Source organism: Numenius arquata, chromosome 9 (genome assembly GCF_964106895.1).
Source record: "Numenius arquata chromosome 9, bNumArq3.hap1.1, whole genome shotgun sequence".
Classification (NCBI taxonomy): Eukaryota; Metazoa; Chordata; class Aves; order Charadriiformes; family Scolopacidae; genus Numenius; species Numenius arquata.
In genome coordinates, this window is record NC_133584.1 from 33219086 (window position 1) to 33242796 (window position 23711).

At 39.9% G+C, this 23711-nt stretch overlaps 1 protein-coding gene across 1 annotated transcript in view; it reads left to right on the plus strand.

Annotated features, from left to right (window-relative positions):
• The window catches only part of EYS (eyes shut homolog), an 895325-nt gene that overhangs the window by 300395 nt on the left and 571219 nt on the right, over positions 1-23711 (plus strand). The window contains exons 20-21 of the mRNA XM_074153627.1: positions 15746-15943; positions 17881-18002. Of these exons, the coding sequence (XP_074009728.1) occupies positions 15746-15943; positions 17881-18002 (320 nt within the window). The remainder of the gene's footprint in view (positions 1-15745; positions 15944-17880; positions 18003-23711) is intronic.

Consider the following 23711-nt stretch of genomic DNA (forward strand, 5'->3'; position numbering starts at 1 on the left):
TCAGTGAAAGTGAGAAAGACTCCCCATTCTTTTATGCTAAGGAGTAAAAAAACATTTTTCCAAATCTCAAACCTACCATAATTTTCAGTCCCTTGCTGGTCTCCATTATGATTAAGCAAAATATATTTTTTGTATTAAGCTGTTTATTTTGTTATAAGGCTGAAACATACCTATCACTATTCCCCCATACATGCCAGAAAATCAAAACTGTCTTTTTGGATTGTTACAGTTTTATTTGCTTTCCTCAGTTTCACAGAATCACAGAATCACACAATCTTCATGGTTGGAAGGGACATTTGAGATCATCGAGTCCAATCACAAAAAACCAAACAACCAAACAAAAACACCCACAAAACACCACACACCACACCCACCCACAAACAGACACAAACCAACAATCTCGGGCACTAGAGCATGCCCTGAAGTGCCACGTCTACACGTTTCTTCAATACCTCCAGGGATGGTGACTCCACCACCTCCCTGGGCAGCCTGTTCCAGGGCCTGACCACCCTCTCAGTAAAGTCATTCTTCCTAATTTCTAATCTAAACCTCCCCTGCCGCAACTTCAGACCATTTCCTCTGGTCCTGTCATGATTCCCTTGGGAGAAGAGGCCAACACCCACCTCTCTACACCCTCCTTTCAGGGAGTTGTAGAGGGCAATGAGGTCTCCCCTCAGCCTCCTCCTCTCCAAACTAGACATGCCCAGTTCCCTCAGCCTCTCCTCGTGTGACTTGTTCTCCAGACCCCTCACCAGCTTGGTGGCTCTCCTCTGGACACGCTCCAGCAGCTCAATGTCCTTCCTGTAGTGAGGGGCCCAGAACTGAACACAGCACTCGAGGTGAGGCCTCACCAGTGCCCAGTGCAGAGGCACCATCACTGCCCTGCTCCTGCTGGCCACGCTGTTCCTGATACAGGCCAGGATGCTGTTGGCCTTCTTGGCCACCTGGGCACACTGCTGGCTCATGTTAAGCCAGCGGTCCACCAACACCCCCAGGTCCTTTTCTGCTGGGCAGCTTTCCAGCCACTCTTCCCCAAGCCTGTAGCGTTGCCTGGGATTGTTGTGACCGAAATGCAGGACCTGGCACTTGGCCTTATTAAACCTCATCCCATTGGCCTTGGCCCATTGAACCAACCTGTCCAGGTCCCTCTGTAGAGCCTTCCGACCCTCAAGCAGATCAACACTCCCACCTAGTTTGGTGTCATCTGCAATCTTACTGAGGGTGCACTCAATCCCCTTATCCAGATCATCAATAAAGATATTAAACAAGACTGGCCCCAAAACTGAGCCCTGAGGGACGCCACTGGTGACCGGCCGCCAACTGGATTTCACCCCATTAATCACAACTCTCTGGGCACGGCCATGCAGCCAGTTTTTTACTCAGTGAAGAGTACACTTGTCTATGCCATGATTCACCAGCTTCTCCAGGAGAACGCTGTGGGGGACGGTGTCAAAGGCCTTACCAAAGTCCAGGTAGACAACAGATTTTTAAGTCTTCCTATAACTTACAGCTGGAGGAGCACATCAGTTTACAGATTATATCTGGCTCTTGCTCAGTTGTATGAAGGGAAGGGGAGGAACGCCTGTAGTTCATTCTGTTCTTCAAAGATATCTTAGTAGATATCTTTATATATATATTTGCTCAAACACTCCACTAATAAACACTGGTTTACTGTTTCTTAGTAAAACTGGCCCACTACCTAGTAGATAAGTCTTTCTTACACTTTTCAGTTATTCTAGTATTACATATCTACTTTCAATGTACCTCTAGGTGCCTCACCCCAGTCATTACCTGTTTCATCCACATTTAGATGTACTGGTGGTTTTGGTGTTTCATAAGAACCTTGTGGTATATTCAAATATTCTTCCAACATCCATGTCCACAGTCATAAATGCAGGTTTCCCGTTCACAGCTTTGAAAGTGCCAACATATTTATGTATCACACTGCCACTTCAATAAAGTTAAGTCATAAGTATTAGAGATCAGTCCTTGCTGAGAGAGTAACAAAGTGAGTGTCCTGGTTTGAGGTAAAACAGAACTAATTTTCTGTTCAGTAATTTTACTTTTTTAGCTGGGCCTTTTCTCACTAACTAAACTCTGAAATTAACAGCATATTGTTCAGAAACTGCTCAGTCTCACAGTGGTAAGACCTGATTATACCAAGGAACGGTGTGCAGAGAGGCCCTTGCTTATAGTTATTGCTGTAACAACCAAGGTCAGGTACCTTCGTTGTGTGCCCCGTTGGAGGGTCAGAAGCAGAAAACCGTAGAGGGGTCACACCTGTGGGGAGGACCAGACAGGACAGGTGACTCAAACCTGACCAACAGGGTATTCCATCCCGTCTGCATCATGCTCAGTATAAAAGCTGAGGGATCAAAGGGGTCAGCCTCTTTCTTCAATGGCTGGTGTCCAAGGAGGACTCTGTCTGTACATCTGCCTTTGATCCCGACCCGAGCATTCCTGACTCCAGAGCCGGAATCTAGCTCCTGTCCATCACCGAGTCCAGCCTGGGACTTTTCCCAGTGCCTGCTGGTGATGTGATCATCACCCTGGGAGCTTGATACGGTTTTGTATATACTGTATACTTTTTTATTTTTCTTTCTTATTTATTATTTCACTATTTATTAATATTTTCATTAAAGTAGCTTAGGTTTTTTTCTAAACCCATAAATCTCTTTTATCTCTCTTTTTCTTAGAGGGGGGAGGGAGGGGCCATCTGTTGTTCTGATCGGTCAATCCAGCAAAAACCACGACAGTGAGACTGCCCCTGTACCAGGCGTGCTGCCTTTCAGCATTCTTAGCATGCAAAAGCAGAATGATCCCACTACAGTTTCTAGACCAGCTCATTTTTACAGAAAATAAAGGTATAAGGCTGCTTTATTCTTAATTGGGTTTGAAAGCTAAGAACAGCTCTTGCACTCCCACACCAGAACTGAAAAATTTCCCCATTTTCTACACTGGTCCTTAAGGAAAAGGTGAACCAAATTACTTTACCAACATTTCTGTGACCCGTGGGCTGAGCCAGTATTCTGCTGTTCCCAAAGCAAGCTCAGGAAGGAAGAAAGCACTAACATGTCCCTTTCATGTAGAGATTGTATATTTGATATGTGATAGCCCTGTAAGAGTTGACATGAATATTTTCTTTTTTTTTTTTTTCACTAAAAAAAAAGCTGTTTAGTAACTTGCTTTTAATAAATGGAGCAAAGAATTTTATATTTTCATCCAAATTATTACATGACTCAAAAAAAATACACTGTATGTGTTTGGTCTAGATGTTGTTAATAGGTATGACCTTTTTAATCAAATGTATGTAATTGTAGAGGAAAATTAAATTCAGGTCTGAGGAAATGTCTGCTTATTTGTTGCAGCCTTAATGACACATGTCTCCAAATGTGTTCCAATTAAGATTAAAGCAAAAATGGTAATTGGCCATTAAACATGTTGCAAAAGAAAGTAAACTAGTGAGAAAGGCAACTCAGCAGAAAAAAAAAATGCTTAAGTCTGTTGAAAAGCAAGAGTAATAATGGAGTTTTCAGCATAGGACACTCCATTATGGGAACAGCTAATTACAAAACAGATAATAAGTAAGAAATGTAAGTGTTCATGAAGGCAAAAAACTAGAGTAGAGATAATGGAGCAATTACTTTTCCAGTCCTCATAGGCTAAATCTCAGTCTTTCCTGTGCCAAGACCCATGCAAAAAGGCAGTTTTGCGAGACCTGTGGCCCTTTGTAGCGTCTCTCTGTGTTAAACCAAAAAAGAACATCTCCTGTTCAACACTGGTTTATACCTGGTTTTGCCACTTTCTCGACACTGAACAGCCAAATAAAATTTTATTTAGGGGAAAAGTGAAAGTGGTGCAAAGAGCTATGAAGGGCACTTTGCATCACACGGGAGCTTTTTGTGGATAAAGAAGCAGAATGACCACATTTGTGGTATATTACCTGGAAAACAGGCACTGCCTCTAAGCAGTAAAAAAGAAGGTTGGTCTAAAAGGCTATGAAATGCCTAAATCGGAATCAGTATGAGCTGGGACTTGCTGTTGGCTCATATATGAAGTCACTGAAGAACTTCTTTGGAATTTTTTTTTTCTCATATTTCATCTGATTTTTCTATTGTTGCTAAAAGTTGCCATCTAGATACATAAATTCAGGTGTTTCTGCCTCCAAGATGAAACGATTCAGTGAGCAAGTCTTTCACCTAGCTCTTTCTAGTGTCAATTTAGATGCTCTCGGGTACATTAGGTATCCACAAGGGTCTGGCAGATATGACAAGATCCGTAGGAAACCCATGGCCTTCCCAGAACAGCACTGAGAACCTAAAGGCATCTCTAAAAGCCCTGGTTGCTTAACTCTGTCCATAGAAATTCAGCAAGGTACGTGTTGTAGTTTCAGCTGTGCTCTCAGTTTGCACCTTGGGACACATCTTGATCCACAAGAAAAATTTTCTAAGCCTTTACAGCCGCGAGTATTCTGGGAATACTGCATGTGTAAACCCAGTCATCTGCAGCAGATAAAGGGTTTGCATTTCATTAGTCGTACTGTGAGAATGGTGTACAAGAACCTTGGCGACAGGAGGAGACTGAAGTGATGTAGATGATACAAGGTATATTCACTGCAAACGAGAAGCTGTATTTATCCGCCCTTTAATTTTTGCAGAGCTTATGTGCAAAGCACAATTTTTCAAAGACTTAAAACACGGATAAGTTTCCCTGGCTGCCCTACAAATTCTGAGGGCGTTGCTGTTGCTCAAATAAAAGCTTACCAAATTTCAAAGTGTGTGGGGGGGGGGATTTGGCCGATGAAACAAATGTTTACAGCTTTATTTTTCTACACGCCAGGCCTATTTAGGGTCATCTGCCAGTACACAAATAAAAGCCATAAAATAATAATCCTGGTGTCAGCTGCTATAAATAATGTCTGGCCAATCTGTCAAATTTCAAGAAAATGAAAACAGGGTCTCAAAACACAGAAAGGTTTGGCCACCTGAACGACAGGGAGCCATTACTGTATCTGAAAATGACACCCATAGGTCCTAGGCCAGAAAGAAAATCCGAGTTTGACACCAGCTTCCTGTAAGTTTTCTGCATATATCAGTAATTCCAGGTCAATCGTGATGTAGTAAACAAAGATGAGATACAAGAATGAAAAGAAAAGCATTCCTATATATTTCAGTGGGAAATAAATTTGTGGTAATTGTTTTCCTTAGTAGCGTTCTTCTGTTATTTTCTACGAAAGAGTGAAGCATGCTCATATGTTGAAATACAAAACGCACAGATGTGGATACAGACATATCGTCAGTGTTTAGTGGTTATGAACTTGTATATTTTAAAAGAAAAAAAACGCACCTAAATAATATACCCAACTTCTGTTTTTTGTCTATTTTTACAGAAATGTATGCAGGTATGGAGCAATAATACAAACATCTCTGTGTGGTTTTCATTTTGAAGTTTGTGATGTGGGTCTGTCTCATGCTTTGTTCCAGCATTGTTGCATGGTCTGCTTTATCATACACAATTAAGGAACTGTTTTTTACTTGAAAAGTGCTAAGTATTGCTTTTCAAACATCCTGCCTTAAAAAAACCAAACCAAGCAAACTTACTGATTTTCAATTAGTATGGATTCCACAAAAAATGCCTTTTCACAGATTAGATATAGAATCACAAAGCAATTCTTTTCATGGCAATTAGAATTTGCATTCCAAGGAAAAGAATGCATTGGGTATGAACTTGAACTGAAAGAAAAAGACTTGCTACATTTTTAAACAGTTAGAGTAATACTTTGCTTGATTTCAAGTAATATCAACACATTCATGCTTCCAGGGGTATTTTTTTTTTCCTTCCTATCCACTTCTAGGGTACTTCTGGTTTTTTATTTGCCTTTATTAGCATTTAATCATCTCAGTTGTGGGGGCATTTTGTTTTCTTATTCCACAAAGTCGACCAAGATAAGCAGACAGTTCATAAAGTAATGGCGAGCTTAGAGGTACATCTGAACTTTTCAAAGTTACAGAAAATGACAATTTTGAACTTTTAATAGAGACAGTTTCATATTTAGCATGAAGACGTTTAATCTTTAGAGTTACAGGGACCTCAAATTTTAGGCATGTAACTTACTCCTCATTAGCATTCCTGGGATTTGATGGTAAGTCTATGAAAGTCTTTGGGGATTGGCACCACTGAGCTGCATAAAGTTGATGAAAACCAAAACCAGATTTCTCTGAAGTGAGTGAATAATTTTTAATATTAACATTATTGTATCCACTAGTTTCAAAAGAGCAGTCTTTGAGAAAACAGAAAGCCGCATATAGATTGGAGGCAGGAATTTTGGGGGGTTGTTTTTTTGGTTTTGATATAGCTTTATAGTGCCTCTGTATACTAGATCATCTCCCATAACTAAAAACATTTTTACTTTTATTGAAGGGTGTTCGATTTACTTAATTTAACCTTGGAAAACAATGGTGATTCACTTTAATGTTAGGTGCGTATTTTAGCTCTGTTTTTAAAAGGTGAGCTACTGAAAGACTGAAACTTAATGTTGTTGCACTGATGTTATGATGATAACAGAAAAAAAAAAAAACTAAAAAAAGAAAACACCTAAGAAAACATTTATCGTGGAAGATTCACATCAGTCATTGGCTTTCACCTTATACATGAAATTTGTTTAGTGTCATTTTGAAAAAATGGGGTTTGTGTTCTGAACCTGAGCATATAAACTAAACAATGTAAATTTAAATTACAACATTCCTGAGTTAACATGAACTTTTGAAAAATTTCATGTATCCACGGCAGCCATACAAAACCAGTCTGTTGTAGATTTTCTCCCTATTTGTTCTTTACTGACATCCTTTAAGCTGGTGTAATTTTCTCATTTCATTGAAGAAAAATGCTATTAACTTAATTCACATGTTATACGTTGTTCTGTCAAATTTATAACAATGGTGAACAGATTCTAAGCAAGGCTACTGAAATGCAATGACACCAGTGTCATAAGGTTACTGGAGCTGGATCCCAATAAAATAAATGAAAAGAAAAAAAAAATCTTTTAGTTATCCAGTTTCCAAAGGTCAGATACAAAGATCAGATCAGCATCACTGTTTCTATCGGAGCTGCTGGAACTGGGACCGTGACACTCACTTCCTAATTTCACAGTGCAACTAGTTCCTCTGACCCCAGTCTGGTGCCCAAAAGCAGGTGCTGGTGCTGCTACTTGGTTGTTTCTTCCTCTCTCATCCAAACCCCACACCGACCACTTGGCAATGACAGCACTTGGTGTGTCTTGAGAGCTTTCTGTCCTCGTGAGTGCATATTTATCAACAGTATCAGACGACTTGGTATTATTTAAGAAATTGCCCCCCAAATGACACACGTGTTCTGGTACCAGTTTATTTTCACAACATTGTCATACTCATGCCAGCAGTTTCTAATCAGATATATTTTGACATTGATTTAGTCCATACTTTTACTGCAAAATGCTGATTTGAAAGCTATTGTCAGATTTAATTTCTTAAAATATTAGTAGCAAATGTTTTTTTATTAAATTATTTTCCACAATATTTCCAAAAAAAGAATAACAACATTGAAGAGACGCCATTTCTGATTATAAGAGAATTCTGTAGTACCAACTAAAACATTCCATGTACAGATTTATGCTGTGCAAACAAAACAAACAAATGTAAATAGTTTCACATAAAGAAATGAAAACTTAGTTCATCAGGTAATTTATTCTATGTAATTTTTATAAATTATGCATTTGACTTTTAATAATAGCCTTAACAGAACAGTCTTTTTCAGCAAAAATATCTATTTTCAGTCTTCATTCATGATATTTAGAGATTTGACTGTTGAAGAATTATAAGCAAACACAGCAGAAAAGAGAACTTACTAATATTAGCAGAATGACATTCCTGAATATGCAATATGCTTCTTATCCCTAAACAAACAGAGGAGTTTCCCAATAAATTATTCATTATCTGATATATATTGTATGCTAATAGAGAAGCATAGTATATGCTATGAGCGTATGCTTCTATATAGAGAGAAGTTTCATATTTAATCCAATATATTGTGCCACTGAAAAGAAAATTGTCCTTCAACTGACTGTGTAATTTAATCATTTGTGCATATTCTTTTGGGGTTTGTTCATGTTTATTCTAATAGACAGGGCTTTAATTGTCTAGCAAAGTAAAGACAATCTATTCTTGTAATCAATAAAATATAGCCAAGACAAACAAAAAGGTTAAACTCACCTAATTGGAAATAAGCATAGCTGGAAAGATGTGCTGAACTTATTAATTCATTAATGAACTTCTGTGTTTGATTCTTTCACATTTGATCTGTTGGGCATACCTTCTCTTTTGTGGCAGCTGTTTAGTGAATATTGCCTTTTCACTCTGCGATGGCCAATTTAAGAATCCTGATATGTCAGTGGGAGAAGGCAGTTTATAAACTGTTTCCTTGGCAAATCACTCCTTTCTGTTAACAAACACAGACTTACTATTTCAGAAACTTACCAGAACAAGTGAGAACTTTCCTATATTTAGTAAAAAATAGATGTATTCAAATTAATCAGCTAAACATTTAACACTTACATACTTTCACAAAATTTCTCTAACAAATATTTTAGATGAAAAATGCAGAAAACATGAATTCTGTATTCTGATTAATCTACTTTAATAAACAAATTTTTCACCTATAATCTGTTTGCTGCTTGATTTATCCAAACAGCTTTAATCATGCATTTACACCTTTTAAAAAAATGCTAATGTGAGAGCAACAGCAGCAGCGCATACATTGCACTAACATGTAACCCCCATTCCCTATTACTACCCGACCTTAATCTTTGTGTTGATACGCATTTTTCAAAAAAATCTACTGTAAACCAGCCAACTGTCTTTTCTTGTTTTCTATCTACTTATAATGATTAGCATTAATTACAAATTATTTAATAACAAATGATTTTCAGAATCGTATTAAAATAATATCAACAGGTGTGATCCTCTGGGTGAGGGAATGGTCTTTTAAATTATTAATTCTCAACACCGATGGTTAAAAATTAATTGATTCAGGGAAAGGCACTGAGTGGGTGGGAGACAGTTTTATTACCTTCTTGTCTTTCTGTTTTCCCAGTCTTCCAGCTTGAATATGAATGAAATCTTTGCCATTTCTGCCAGCAGCAGGAAAAGCTTTTCCACGCAGTGATATGCAGAAAAGCTGGGTGGGAGGAAAAAGAGGTTGCATTTCTAATTAGAGAGTAGTGAAGGTTGTTTGAAAGAGGGCGCTGAAAAAACTGTTTAGAACACTATTAGCAATTAATATTATACCACATGTTTTGGCCTCATTTGGTAAACAGGTTTGTTAACCCAGGTCATCAACTTTATGACCAGATTTTAATTTACCGTTCTCTATAAATGTCAGGATAATGTTTTTTTTTTTTACTTTGTGCTGTTTTGCTTTATTATAGCTAGACGAAAAGCATTAATTTATTTTTCTGCTAATTCATCAAAGAGGGGGAAAAAGCCTTTTTTTGTGTGTCAGGGAACACTTTTAGTGTAACTTAAATCAGTACAAACTGAACTGGAATTCATACCCTGTTAGGGAGCTACCTTGGGCAAGGAACTAAACCCATGCTGCTGCTTGCAGAACAGCACGGGAGGAAGGTGCATGAGCTCCTTACCAGCCAGACACGCCTCCTGGTTGAGTTGCCGTGTTGTCAGGGGAAGGAGCTGGGGAGGAAGAACAAGGTACAAGGTGTCAGTGATAACAAAATGGAAAACAAAGAGGTTTTTCTCACATACGCCCCCACCAGTACCACTACAACGAAGCAATGGCGGACGATAGACAAAGACTCCCTGCTCTGACAGAGAGTGGCACCCAGCTGTTGACCAGATCTGATCTCTGAGAAGGTTTACTTTTATGTCAGAGGTCTGGATCCAGGATGCAGGAAAGCAGGAAAGAGATAGCCAAAGCTTGTCTGATGCCGCTGTTTGCAGGCACCAATGATCCTGCCAACAGAGACCCTGAGCATATCAAAAGTGACTAGTGGGCTCTAGTGGCAAGAGTGGAGGCTGCAGAGCCCCAGGCAGAGCTTTCCACACCACTGCTGATAGGGACAGAAACATCCTGGGGGTTAACATTTGATTAGTGGTACAGGCAAGACTTACCTTTTTTTTACCACAGGGTCCTCATTGAGCAATGAGATCTGATGGAGAAAGACGGAATCAATCTAAAACAAAAAAAGAGGGGAGAGTATGTTTGCCAAGAGGATTGCTAACTCTGAGAAGAGAGTTTTAAACTACGTTCATCAGGGAACGAAGACAAAAACCTAAAAGGACACGGAGGTACCTGAAACGGGAAAGAATTGCTGTGGGAAAGCATGATCAGGGAAGCCATCGTGCAGGGAAGCCGAGTGCAACTGGGGGCCTGTCTTCCACATAGCACGGAAAATACAGAAGGAGCGAGAAGTCTATGTGCTTTCTCAGAACTACAGCCTCCTATTGGAAGGACACCACTCACACTGAGACAGCTCACGTTACCGATACGCTGCAACGGATGGATGCAAGCTCTCTGGAAATACAGGCAGGGAAGCAGAGGAGGAAGAAGCTGGGCTGAACTTCATGCAAAGCAGTGTCTTGGAATGCACAGAGCTTTGCTATGGAATCACGGAATCATGGAATTGTCAGAGTTGGAAGGGACCTCTAGAGATCATCTAGTCCAACTCCCCTGCCAAAGCAGGATTGCCCAAAGCACATCACTCAGGACTGCATCCAGGCGGGTCCTGAAGATCTCCAGAGAAGGGGACTCCACAACCTCCCTGGACAGCCTGTTCCAGGGCTCTGTCATCCTCTCCGGAAAGAAGTTCCTCCTCATATTTGAATGGAACTTCCCATGTTCCAGCTTGTGCCCGTTGCCCCTCGTCCTATCGCTGGAAACCACTGAAAAGAGTCCGGCTCCATCCTCCTTCAGATACTTGTAAACATTTCCTCCACAGTAAATGCACCATTCTATAGCCATCATTTGTTTGCAAGTATCAATTAATATCTGACATTTAGGAAACACCTTGATTAATATCAACAAGAAAAAGGTAGACTGACTGTTAGTGCTCATCTCCACAGCTACATAACGTAACCCAAATTTCTGCTGTTCCCAGGAAAATTTCAGTGTGGACTGAATTACCTGAAACCTATTCTTTCGTTTCAGAGAAAGCCTCCGCTGACATTGTATGAATGTTTATTATTCTGATTGCCAGCACTGTTTCATCCTGGCACTGCTTCCGAGTGTTCTTGTGGGTGAGGAACAGACATAAATTCACAGAACTCTGAGGAATATCAAGATTTTTTCTCATGTTTCTCCCAAGGTTAAGGCAAATTAAAAATAAAAAATAAGTAAAAAGAAAGAAAATACATACATTGGTCGCTGGATCCAGTGGACAAGCCTTCGCATGGCCTGAACATATACACATGCCTCCAACAGAGATATCTTTTATAGAATAGTAATACTGCCGTGTAACTATGAGGAATGAGGCAGGATGAAACGGAAGTTAACGAAAAGCTTAATGAAAAGTTAAAGAAATATTGTGGTGGGTGTCTACTACAGACAGCTTGATCCAGAGAAGTTTATGCAGTCATCTTTAGGAAACTAGAAAAAGACTCATGAACACAGATCCTAGGTCTTATTAGGATATTACCACCCTAACTTTTGCTGGAAAGAAAACATGGAAAGACACAAGTAATCCAGGAGATTTTGGACCACATTGAGTAGAGTTTTTTGAAACAATTGTGGGGTGAGACAACTAGGAGAGGTACTTATCTGGTTTCTTCATTCATGAACAAGCAAGAGGTGATTTGAGATGTAAAGGTCAAAAAGAGTTTTGGTGACAATGGCAGTGAGACAACAAAGTTTGTACTCCTAAGAGAAATGATAAATTCAAGTAGCAGAATAATGATTCTGGACTTCAGTAAGTTTAGTTTACTTTAGTTTCCTCAGGGCTCTGCTTGGCAAGCTCCCATTAGAGACTACACTGAAGGGAAAGCTGATTTGTCTTGGGCCCACTGATTGATCTTCAAGGACAGTCTCCTCAGAACACAGTTCTTTCCAGTGTGTAAGAACTCAAGCGGATGTGGCAATATAAAAGGACAAACGGAGAACTCCTGACTGAGCTTCAAGAGAAAAGGAAGTGCATGGAAGGTAGATGCAAAGGTAAGCTACCCATCCAGAAGATACCCAGTCACACAGAAACAAAATTAAGAAAGCTACAGGGCAAGTGGAGCTAGAACTAGCAAGACAACTGGAGGGCAACAAGAAAGAATTCTATAGGTCTACCAGTAACAAAGGAAAGATGGAGAAAAATGAGATCACGTTGCTGAATTGACGAGGGGCTTGGAAATGTCTGAGGAACTCAATGCCTCCTTCACACCGTTTTCCCAACAGTGGGAGAACTTGGCTTGTTCAGCCTCAAGAAGAGAGTTTCATGGGGACCTAACAGCAGCCTGACACTCACTTAATATGAGCTAAAAGAGAAGACAGATTCAGGCTCCTTTTCCTAGAGCACACAGTAAAAGACATCAATCCAAGCATTCATAAAAATAGAAAACAAACCACAAAACCTTCTCATCATTTACTGGATTTGAGCTGATAAATATGGCAATATCCGTTAAAATTTATGAAACAAAGAACCTGAAAGTGCAGGTTACCCCTATACCTTCCTGAGTTTCTTCACATTGAACCTTTTAAATTTTAAATATTTCCAAAAATCTTCTCAGAAATTATGTTTGAGATAACAAGAATCATCTTCAGCTGAAACTTAAAATAAATTATGAATTTCTGAATAAGAAAAATACATTTTTATCCACAGTTCTTTGAAGATCACTGTTTTTTGCAGGGACCAAGACCAGACAAAAGTTATTCAGCTACTCTTTGGTCAATGATATAATTCTCTATACACAATGTAGAAAGAAAAGACAGAAGAAACCCGATACATTATTAAATCAGCAGAGAAAAATGTTTGAAATAAAAATGATACATAGAAGCCAGAGGTCTGGGAGTATATTGAGAACTTTAAAAAAAAAAAGTTAATACTTTTCTGAAATATATAGTTAACTCATGAAACTTTGTCACAAAATATTGAGACTAAAAACTTAAAATTCATTAGCATGAATATGACAGAACTATGCACAGTCCTATTTATACCGGACAAATATTTGTAAATAATATAAACCTGTGGCCTTCAGGACATACGTCCTCACTGTTTCTTATTGCCTCTTTACTTTCCAGTTGTTCACCAAAACTGTGCTCTCATCCAAAAAGTGGCAGTATCTAGAGTTGCAGAAGAATACTGCAGTAGGGGAAAACTGACGCACCGTGACATGACTTTTGCTATATCTACTAGAAACATCTACCCCCAAAAATGCTTGGCATGTAAGAGGATGGTCAACTCCATTTAAAGATTCTCCCATCAACACAGAAGAAAAACAAGTACTGCGTTACCAGATCATCTGACAGTTCCACTTAGGATTGTCAGCCATGTGTTAAACTGATTAGCGTGGGTGTGAGCTCCACTTTAGGAATCAACAGGGTTGTCACCCGCGTCAAGCTGTTACGATATAAAGATGAAAACCTCAGGGCAAGATCTCAGTGTGCCATATGGCAGCTTTTGCTATGGAATTTCATGAATTTCAGACCTGAGACTGCGGGCTGCCTACGGCAGTGTCATCCAGCACCGGAGAAACCGCTGGTGACATAAAGACAGGGAGCAACTTGTGCCATTCTTTTTCTCCTCTGTCAGCATGACTACTGGAGTCAAGGGTTGTATAATAACTGTGTTCCTGACCATACTCTTTTATAGCAGAGTGAAAATCTGACAACGTATCTCAGCAAATACAGAAGTACATTTCCCAAGTTAAAGTCAAATAACATTCAGTCTCATGGACACCTTAATATTGAAGTTATCCAATGAGTGTTTTTCATTCTTTCACCGTATCCTACAAATCTGTTCTAGAGAACAAGTCACACGAGGAGAGGCTGAGGGAACTGGGCATGTTTAGTTTGGAGAGGAGGAGGCTGAGGGGAGACCTCATTGCCCTCTACAACTCCCTGAAAGGAGGGTGTAGAGAGGTGGGTGTTGGCCTCTTCTCCCAAGAGAATCATGACAGGACCAGAGGAAATGGTCTGAAGTTGCAGCAGGGGAGGTTTAGGTTAGATATCAGGAAGAATTACTTTACTGAGAGAGTGGTCAGGCCCTGGAACAGGCTGCCCAGGGAGGTGGTGGAGTCACCATCCCTGGAGACATTCAAAACCCACCTGGACACGTTCCTGTGCAACCTGCTCTGGGTGGACCTGCTTTGGCAGGGGGTTGGACTAGATGATCTCCAGAGGTCCCTTCCAACCCCATGTGATTCTGTGATCTCTTACCCACAAAGTTTTCTACTTTATCTTCCCCACCTGCCCTGTTGAGGGGGAGTGAGAGAGCAGCTGGGTGGGCATTGGGCAGCCAGCCAAGGTCAGCCCTCCACAACATAACTGTATGGATTTGATCTTCTACACGACTACCCAGGTGCTTGTTGTTGTAGTGTCACATTGCCCATCATTGGGTTAAAGGTACAGCCTCTCTAAGGAAGAGGGAGGTTCTTGGGGCAGGGAGAAGCTGCTCCGGGAAGGAATGGCTGGGCTGGGGCAAGGATGGTAGGGAACTGGGCAGAAGGTACAACAAACCCTGGGCAGCTCCACCAGAAAGCACAGCACAGACACAGCCCAGCCTCAGCGGTCACTGAAGGGCAGATGGGCTTCAAAGGACTCAGAGGGGATTGCACACAGTTTGCTGCAGCCCAAAAAGCCACTGAGCTCTGTCTGAAACTAAGCCTAAGCCTGAAAGAACAGACTTGCCTTCAGCAACGCCGAGAGAAAAGGGAGGCAGCTTTACAGTCCCAAACTCATTTGATCTCTGCTCTGCCTGCCCACATCACTTTGAGTTTGGCTACCAGAAAACATGAATCACTCTTGCTTATGTTCTAACAAACTAAGACTCACTTTAAAGGGCCTTTTAATCCTTTTTGATCTATTTATTGCAAATTAAAGATGTAGACGAGGGCATCTGCAACCCAAGATCACCATCACGCAGTTCCTTGATTAGCCCAGATAAATGTACATAATCTGTTATACACTAGAGTGTTTGCTAGAGAGAATGTGAAAGTTTCTCTATTGTAGGGAATTTTTATCAACGATGGAGGCAATCATTCATTATTAAACACACACATAATTTCAATAAAATAATTTGTTTGTAGTCACAAATTCCAAGCAGAACAATTATACAAGGTTACTTGCGTTTCACTCATGTTCAGGTTTATAGGTTAATGTATAAACAGCTCATATGGTAGCTGTGACAACAGGATATGGGGAAGAAATAACAGGAAGCTTCAAAACAAAATTCATTAATTATTTTTAAATGAACTTTTTGAGCTATTTTAGAGGACAAGGTAAACAGAAAAGCTATAAAATATATTGAGATAGCTATTATGATTTTAAAACGCAATGCCATTATATAAACAGAACAGATAAAATTGCCTGGTTTTTTATTTGCAATTCTACAAAGCAAATAAATGTTTCTGCATGGTAATACACATATATGTACCTCTGAGACTCTTCAACTCAATTTTAACCACAGATAGAAAGAAAATCGAGCTCATAATAGGCAGCAGCTGCAGGGATATGTTCATTAGTTAAACACTGACAGCTTTGCCATTCTCCTTTTCAGGTTTGAACTGTGAGTTTAGGCCTTGCGAGGCCAGCGATCCCTGTGAGAACGGAGCTGTGTGCGTAGAAGAAATAAATCTGGACGTTTTCCCCCTTGGATTCCAGTGCCAGTGTGCGAAGGGCTTTGCAGGTCCGCGTTGTGAGATCAATGTCAATGAGTGCAGTTCTAACCCTTGCCTCCACGGATACTGCTATGACAGTGAGTTCGGTCTGGTTACTCACTTTAATGTAGAGTAGTCTTTCTCTTGAAGCGCCTGTAGCTGCTGAGCTGCTCTGGGGAGAACAGTAGATAATTTACTGAAATTTAGCTTGTCTGAAGCTCCACAGCCAGCACCAGGAGGATTATTTTTGCCAAATGCCTCAACTCCTGGCACTGGGGTTTGTGTGTTCAGAGGGTCAGAACTGCAGCTAATGAGGAATTTTAATGAGATTTGTGCCGTCTCCTTTGATACCTAAATTAGCCAAACGCATCTTACACTGTGCATTCGAGGAGAGAATATTCAGGTGCTGAAAAGGAGCTCATGGAGCAGTTAGGCAGTACATGGCACAATTCTAACAAGTACAAAAACTGCTTTATATATCAAACAGATGCATTACAGAGTGTTTGTTTACTATTAAGCACTTTCTGTCACGTAACTGTGTAACTTGCACCTTCACTGAGAGATACACTTAAAGGTTTTAGAAGTCTTTGGGACAGCCTATTCCACTGATACACTACTCCTGTAGTGTTGCCCCCATCTCAATCCCATCTGAACCCCCTAAACTGTTAACTTTTGGCCATTGCCCCTTATTATATCATCTAACACTACTGAGAGGAATTCAGGTCTGTCACTTGTGCAACTGCCCTTGAAGTTATTGTTATTTAGCCCTCTAACTTACTGGTTTCAGATGAGATCTTAAGGAGTTGACCCCAAAATGCTAAATATATCACTGCCTAAAACTCTCCAAGTTAAAATAAATAAATAAATAAATATCTAAATAAACCCCAAACCTCCAAAAACCAGTTTCAGTAAGCTTTAAGAATTCTATCTTTCCCTACATGGGAATAAGCTGAGGGGCTTCATATGTTATCTAGTAAAGGCTATTTCCTAACAAGTTTAAAGATGTTTTCTCTGTACTCAACATTGATTCAGAGATATTTTTGAACTGGAATTTAGATGAGCTCCAGTAAAGATCTTCATGCTCACAAAATGCCAGATCTTTTGGGGAGAGCTTGTCTTTGTGGTGCCTCTGGACTTGAGTTGTATCACATGGACATCTCAGTTCCTTTGCACTATGTGCACTGGCTGTAGAAAGCTAGAATCCTGAGGAAGCTAGGAAGCTCTTAGCAGATGAATCACATTCCTGCTCTGAAGGACTCAAAGCCTTTAATGAATATAATAGCAGCTGTGTGTACAGACACAATGGCAGAAGAGATTCCATGGTAAACCTCAGCAACAATGAAGAATCCAGGGACATCTTTTAGGTTAGAATAAATGCAGGCCTGCAAGAAGTGCAATTCTTGCTGTCACAAGCTCCTTGTATGGACGTAGCACTCTAAAGATTCCTCTCCGTTTGGATCACTAATGACGAAAAAGGGAGAGGATTCTTATCATTAGCTTGTTAAGATTAAAATGCAGCATGGAAATACATCACAGGTTGAGTTGCCAAATCCTACCCAAGCAAGTTTTCCTTTAATATAGTGGTATAACATAATGCATTCGTTACAAAAAAAAAAAAAAAAAAAACAACCAAAAAACAAAAAACAATGTTTAACTGTTTCATCTCATTTGGGCACAATATCAAAGGCAAAATCATATGCACTTTGTGTAGAGTTTTGTGATGGAAAATTACTCATTAGCTTATAAGTTGCCATCTCTTTTTCAGAAGCTAATAATGGGTCATTGATTTATAATTCTTACATGAAAATATTTGAATTGTTTAGGTAAAATGTAATACATGAATCTGCTTTCCTTTTAAAAACGTGTTTTGAGATATTGTATTTCATTTATTTCCATTTTTTAACATGTCCACATCTTTTAGGTAAAGCCAGCCCAAATCTTTTCTGGATTGTAGTCATAACTGCAGCTTACCTCATTTTACTACATCCAGTTATTCTAAAAGACTCTCAGTACTAAAATGCTCTCTCTGTCACAGTTATCGATGGCTTCTATTGCCTGTGCAACCCCGGATATGCAGGTCTGAAATGTGACCAGGACATTGATGACTGCATAACCAACGCTTGTGAACACAATTCCACGTGTGTTGATCTACATCTGGTGAGTAGAGAATATTTTTTTAATGGAAATGGTTGCTACGTTTTCTTCCTGAAATCTAAAGCAATACTGGTGCTAGTTCTAAACCTCCGCTTAGTCCATACACCTGTCAAGTTTTGTAATCGTGCTTTCCAGTCGCTGTTTCATGTTTATTTGTAATGATACAGGCAGTGGGAAAGAGAAATGTTTTTATCATTTAAAAGCAGTTACTGAGTCAACATGGTTGTTTGGGGAATTCAAAGGAGCAGAATATTTTCAACCAGGTGTGTTTATGGCCTCATTATAAGTGACAGGAATACTCATTTACACCAATGACATTGGCTTCAAAGGGGCTTAAAAAGTATCTTATCCCCCAAAATGGCTTTAAGTACTTTACCTTTTATTTTCAAAATTCTTCAGCTATATTAGTTCCTGAAACAATAACTTCTTTCTTCTCAGAAATAAAATCTATCAACTGTTTCCTTCACGGGAGGAAAGGAGAAGAAAGACATTCATATTGTGTAAACTTTGGCACCAGAGGCACGTTCTGTGTCACTCCCTCCAGAAATCTGTCAGGAACCAATTTGTTTTCAATGTACTCAACAGGGACAGTAAGACTATACAGTATGAATATTGTCCTTAAGAATAATTCAGATTAGCAGAGAAATTGGGGGTGGTTAAAAAAACATGGAAGAAAGGCCGGCTTTTTTTTTCCCTTCTTCTATTTTCTTCCAGCATATTTGTGAGAATATCAAACTAATACAATGTTAAAGCAAGGTGTAGAATTCACATTAAGATGCCTAAATGTAGGTGTCTACATATGGTATGAGCTAAGCACCTAAGCGCCCACCAAAGATGCCAGAGTCCTTGCTGACTCTGCAGTCAGCACAACCCAGGCAGTGATCCAGCTGCCCATCCTGTAGATGTCCAATTTGGGTGAACTGAACAACCCTGTAGGTACCACTGACTGTGCAGCTGGGCTGCATGAGTACTGAAGCAGACACCCACATTCAGGTGTCTGCATTTCCAGCTGAATCCCATCCCAGAAGCCCAGAAGCGTCTGAGGAGTGTGTGGGTTTCTAGGGTTTTGTTCGGTTGCCTTTTTTTTTTTTTTTTGAGTATATACATAAAGAAATTGCACTTCTTTCTGACAAATCCTGGTGGTCCTGCTTCAAGAGAATTTTCTCCAACTCTCTACTCTGATATCCAAGAGCTATTTCTTCTTTTCACAGTTAGAACACTTTATGTATTGTATAAATTTTTTTTGTAAATATGTTTCAAGAACTAATAAACACCTTGGACAAAATTAAATACTTGATATGGAGACCACAAATCTTGTGACACTTTTGGTTTTGTCTCTGGATGCTATTGGAAATGCATATTTTTTCACCAGTAGACTGCAATTAATATTTCAAACTCTCGTACTGGACACATACTGCCACCTTCAAGTCAGGTTAGAGAGCATTCCAGAAATAAATTTTATGCTCATGAGGCATGTACTATCCTATTCTCCACGGGATTGTGTTATAGATGTAGATATTCCAGTTATTTTTCCTAACTACAACTGATGCTTTAACTGAGACTGGTAAAATGGAGCTGTATATGCAAAAGTTTAAACAACATCCTTCTCAAAAAATATTAGAAATGGACATAATTAAGTGTTCTGTATAAAATGAACATATCGTTCCACCAAGAATGTCTGCTAAGCTTCACTGAATGATCTGTAATATTGATCCAGGGGCACTTTTTAATTTGGGAAAAATTAAACCTGACAAAGAATGGTAGCTCACTGCAATTTTTAACACAGTTTTAGATTTTCCTTCATGTCTCTTTCACGCTTTTGTTTTCTTGGCTCATTTGTGTTTGGTTTTGTCCTGCACTACCTATACATTTCTCATCATGTCACAGACCCATGCCATTTTGTTTTAAATGGACTGTGACACAGCAAATCAGTGAGATCCGTGCAGACTCACTGTTTCGGAGAGAGCCTGACATAAAAAAAAAAAAAAATCTAACCTCTGTGGATTCAGTTACTAACTACAGAAAATAAGTACTGTAGAAACTAAATGGCAAAGTGTCATTTTGGACCTTGGATTTGATCTTTTTCAGACCTCAATGTCTTTCTCTACATAGCTCACCTGAGTCATCAATATTACAGCAAGAGTTCACACGGAAGTGTTCATTTTGGTATTAGTTCATGCACAGATGAAGAATCTTAAGTATTTTTTTCATTAGAAGACTATTCTTTGGCACAATAAATACAGAATGAGCTCTCCTAAATTGAAAAGTTAGTATGAGTGTATTTTTAACACAAGAAACAGGGAATTGCTAGTAGTTTTATTTTGCTATAGCAATAATAATGCGTTGCTATTCAATATTTATACTTTCTCCTTCTCTGCTCTTCTCTATAGCATATTTACTTAAACTAAAATTTCTGATATAAGTTTCTGAAATAACTTTCATGGGGATCATCTTTTCAGTTGAATCCTGAAAGGGACATAAAAGACTCGCTCACTAAGTGATTGTATTATTCAGTTTATATGCAACTATACTATTGCACATACATTGTCCTTCCTATTGTACTCAGCATCAAAGAGTATGGAATTTCTTGAACATCAAAGGCTGCCGTTTTATACACCAAGATTCCTCCATGGTGGATGCCAAGATAATTAATGAATTAACATATAGTCATAAAAACAGCAGAAGAACTATTCCTTCTTCTTCTTCAGCTAGAGCAGTTTTAAAAGAAGAGAAAATGGGAAAACAATCCCGGAGGGAATTAATTTTTCACATTTAAATTTTTCACATTTCATTCCTCCTCTCCAAGGTAATAAACTGGGGGATGGGGAACAACTGAAGTCAAGGAAGACTTAAAAACAGATGGAAATCTCAGGAGCTTCATAATTTCTCCATCAAATCCAATTTTCTTCCAAAGATATAATATAGTAGCCTTATTATACAAGTCAAGGACCAAAGACCTTAATGTGAGAAAGAATTCCAGTATACAGTCTAATTGCAACATACACATCACAGCCTTTACCTTGGCTCTCCAGGCAGTAGGTGGCATTAACCAATTGGATGGTGGGATGACATCAGGACAGGTGATGTGCACAACTACGTCAGCTTAAGGAGGCTCTGATTTTCTACTGCACCTGAGAATTCCAGTCACCCGAGAGCTACTATATCCCAGCACCGGCCACTGTCAGTCGTATTAGGCTCTCTGGTGGCTCAGGAATAATTAATTGGCTACCTCTATGCTAATAAAAGTTCAATTCTGCAGTCCAACTGCTCAAACACCTTTGATGCATTTTTCTAGGTCGAAGTGAGACAATCAGCATTGCCAGAATAACACTTGCAATAGATATTCTTCCTCTTTGGTGTTGGCAACGTGGTATCATACAGAACCATAAAACTAGATAAACCTGTTATCTTAACAATGCACCAGCAAAAACAGTGAGCAGCAGCGAGAAGGATAAAAACACAAAGTGTTTTGCTTAACTAACTGCAGAGAGAAGCAGGAAGACAGCAATTGTATTCTCGAGATTGTAACAGTGGAGTGCTCCAGGACTCCCTGCCAAAATGTAAGGGCAAATGGTTACAACTGAGGACTCAAACCCCACTATGTGTGAGTTGCTCAGACAAAATCTGGGACATCTACTGCTTACTCAGTTTCCAAATTTGTTCCCGAATTCCAGTGAGATGTCTGGGCATTACATTAGCTACAGGCGTTGTTAAGGAAATAGAGTGGTAAGTAGTGGCAACTAGATATACAGAATTAACAGATGATTTTTAAAAAGCAGAAAAGTCATATTACCAACATATCAGCTTCCATCTGTCTTAAGCAATATGTGGCAAATTATAAAGTGCTTTTCTATAGAGGTGTCATGGAAGAAGAAGTAATGTTACCTATTGCAACTAATCTGAGACATGAGTAAGAGGAACTAATTAGAGTGTCAATTCCTTCAATAGGTCACCCAGGCCAGCAAAAATTAAAAGCTGCTAGTACTTTTAGTACGATTAGCACAGATGCCTGTACAATGTATTCTCAATCATCAGTCAGCCCAACCAGAATTGTCTTCCTGTTTTGTAGCCTGACTATAAAAAACTTAAGATATCAAAAAAGGAGATTGATGCTGGCAAGGTTGGGTTTTTGGTAGCTGGGGGAGCTACAGGGGTGGCTTCTGTGAGAAGCTGTGAGAAACTTCCCCTATGTCCAACAGAGCCAATGCCAGCTGGCACCAAGACGGACCTGCCGCTGGCCAAGGCTGAGCCTATCAGCAACAGTGGTAGTGCCTCTGGGATAACATATTTAAGAAGGGGGAAAAAAACAAGGGCACAATTGCAGCTGAAGAGAGGAGTGAGAATATGTGAGAGCAACAACTCTGCAGACTCCAAGGTCAGTAAAGAAGGACGAGGTGCTCCAGGTACTGGAGCAGAGACTCCTCTGTGGCCTGTGGTGAAGACCACGGTGAGGGAAGCTGTCCCCCTGCAGCCCATGGAAGTTAACGATGGAGCAGAGATCCACCTGCAGCCCATGGAGGATCCCATGCCAGAGCAGGTGGATGCGCCTGAAGGAGGCTGTGAACCCATGGGAAGCCCGTGCTGGAGCAGGCTTCCAGCAGGACTTGAACCCTGTGAAGACAGGAGCCCACTCTGGAACAGGTTTGCTGGCTGGACTTGTGACTCCATGGGGGACCCCCGCTGGAGTAGTTTGTGAAGATCTTCAGTCTGTGGGAAGGACTCACACTGGAGAAGTTCGTGGAGGACTGTCTTCCATGGGAGGGACCCCACGCTGGAGCTCGGGAAGAGTGTGAGGAGTCCTCCCCTTGAGGAGGAAGGAGCGGCAGAGACAACGTGTGATGAACCAACCACAACCCCCATCCCCCTGCACCACTCGGGGGGAGGAGGCAGAGAAAGTTGGGAGTGAAGTTGAGCCCAGGAAGAAGAGAGGGGTGGGGGGAACATATTTTAAGATTCAGTTTTTTATTTCTCATTACCCTGCTCTGATTTGGTTGCTAATAAACAAAATTAATTTTTCCCAAGTGGAGTCTATTTTGCCCATGATGGTAATTGCTGAGTGATCTCCTTGTACACATCTCGACCCACGAGCCTTTAGTTCTATTTTTTCTCCCCTGTCCAGCTGAGTATCAGGAGTGATACAGCAGCTTTCGTGGGCACCGGGCGTCAAGCCAGGGTCAACTCACAACAGTTGGTCTGACACTAGTTACCCTTCATAAATATATTATCTTTTTTTTATTTTTTCCTTAATTATGAAACATTCCTCATTAAGGAAGTGATTTTATTTTCACTGTAGTAAGAGACATTTGGCCAGCCCTGTGTACAACAGTGTGAAATCTTGGATTTACATGCATGTAGAAACAATTGAATTGTTCAGTCAAACCGATAGATTAAAATAATAGATTGAGAGAAGTGTGAGGTTGGCTGAAAGGTTTTTACTGCTGTTACTGCAAAAGAAAGAGGTGCAGTCCTTGGTAACTGAGGAAAAGGAGTGAAGCTTTCTGCATTCACTATATAAGTAAGGAGTAAAAATAGAATAAAACTAAATGATATAAACAGTACAATAGTTTACCAAAAAAAGCTAGTAAACAGTAAGTGAAAAAAAAAAAAAAATTGGAATACCAGCCTCTGGCTGTGCTTATGATAAGGCAGGATTTACCCAGAGTAATTTGCAAATTCTTCTAAAAAAGTTAAATAATTAATTCAAAGTATTGG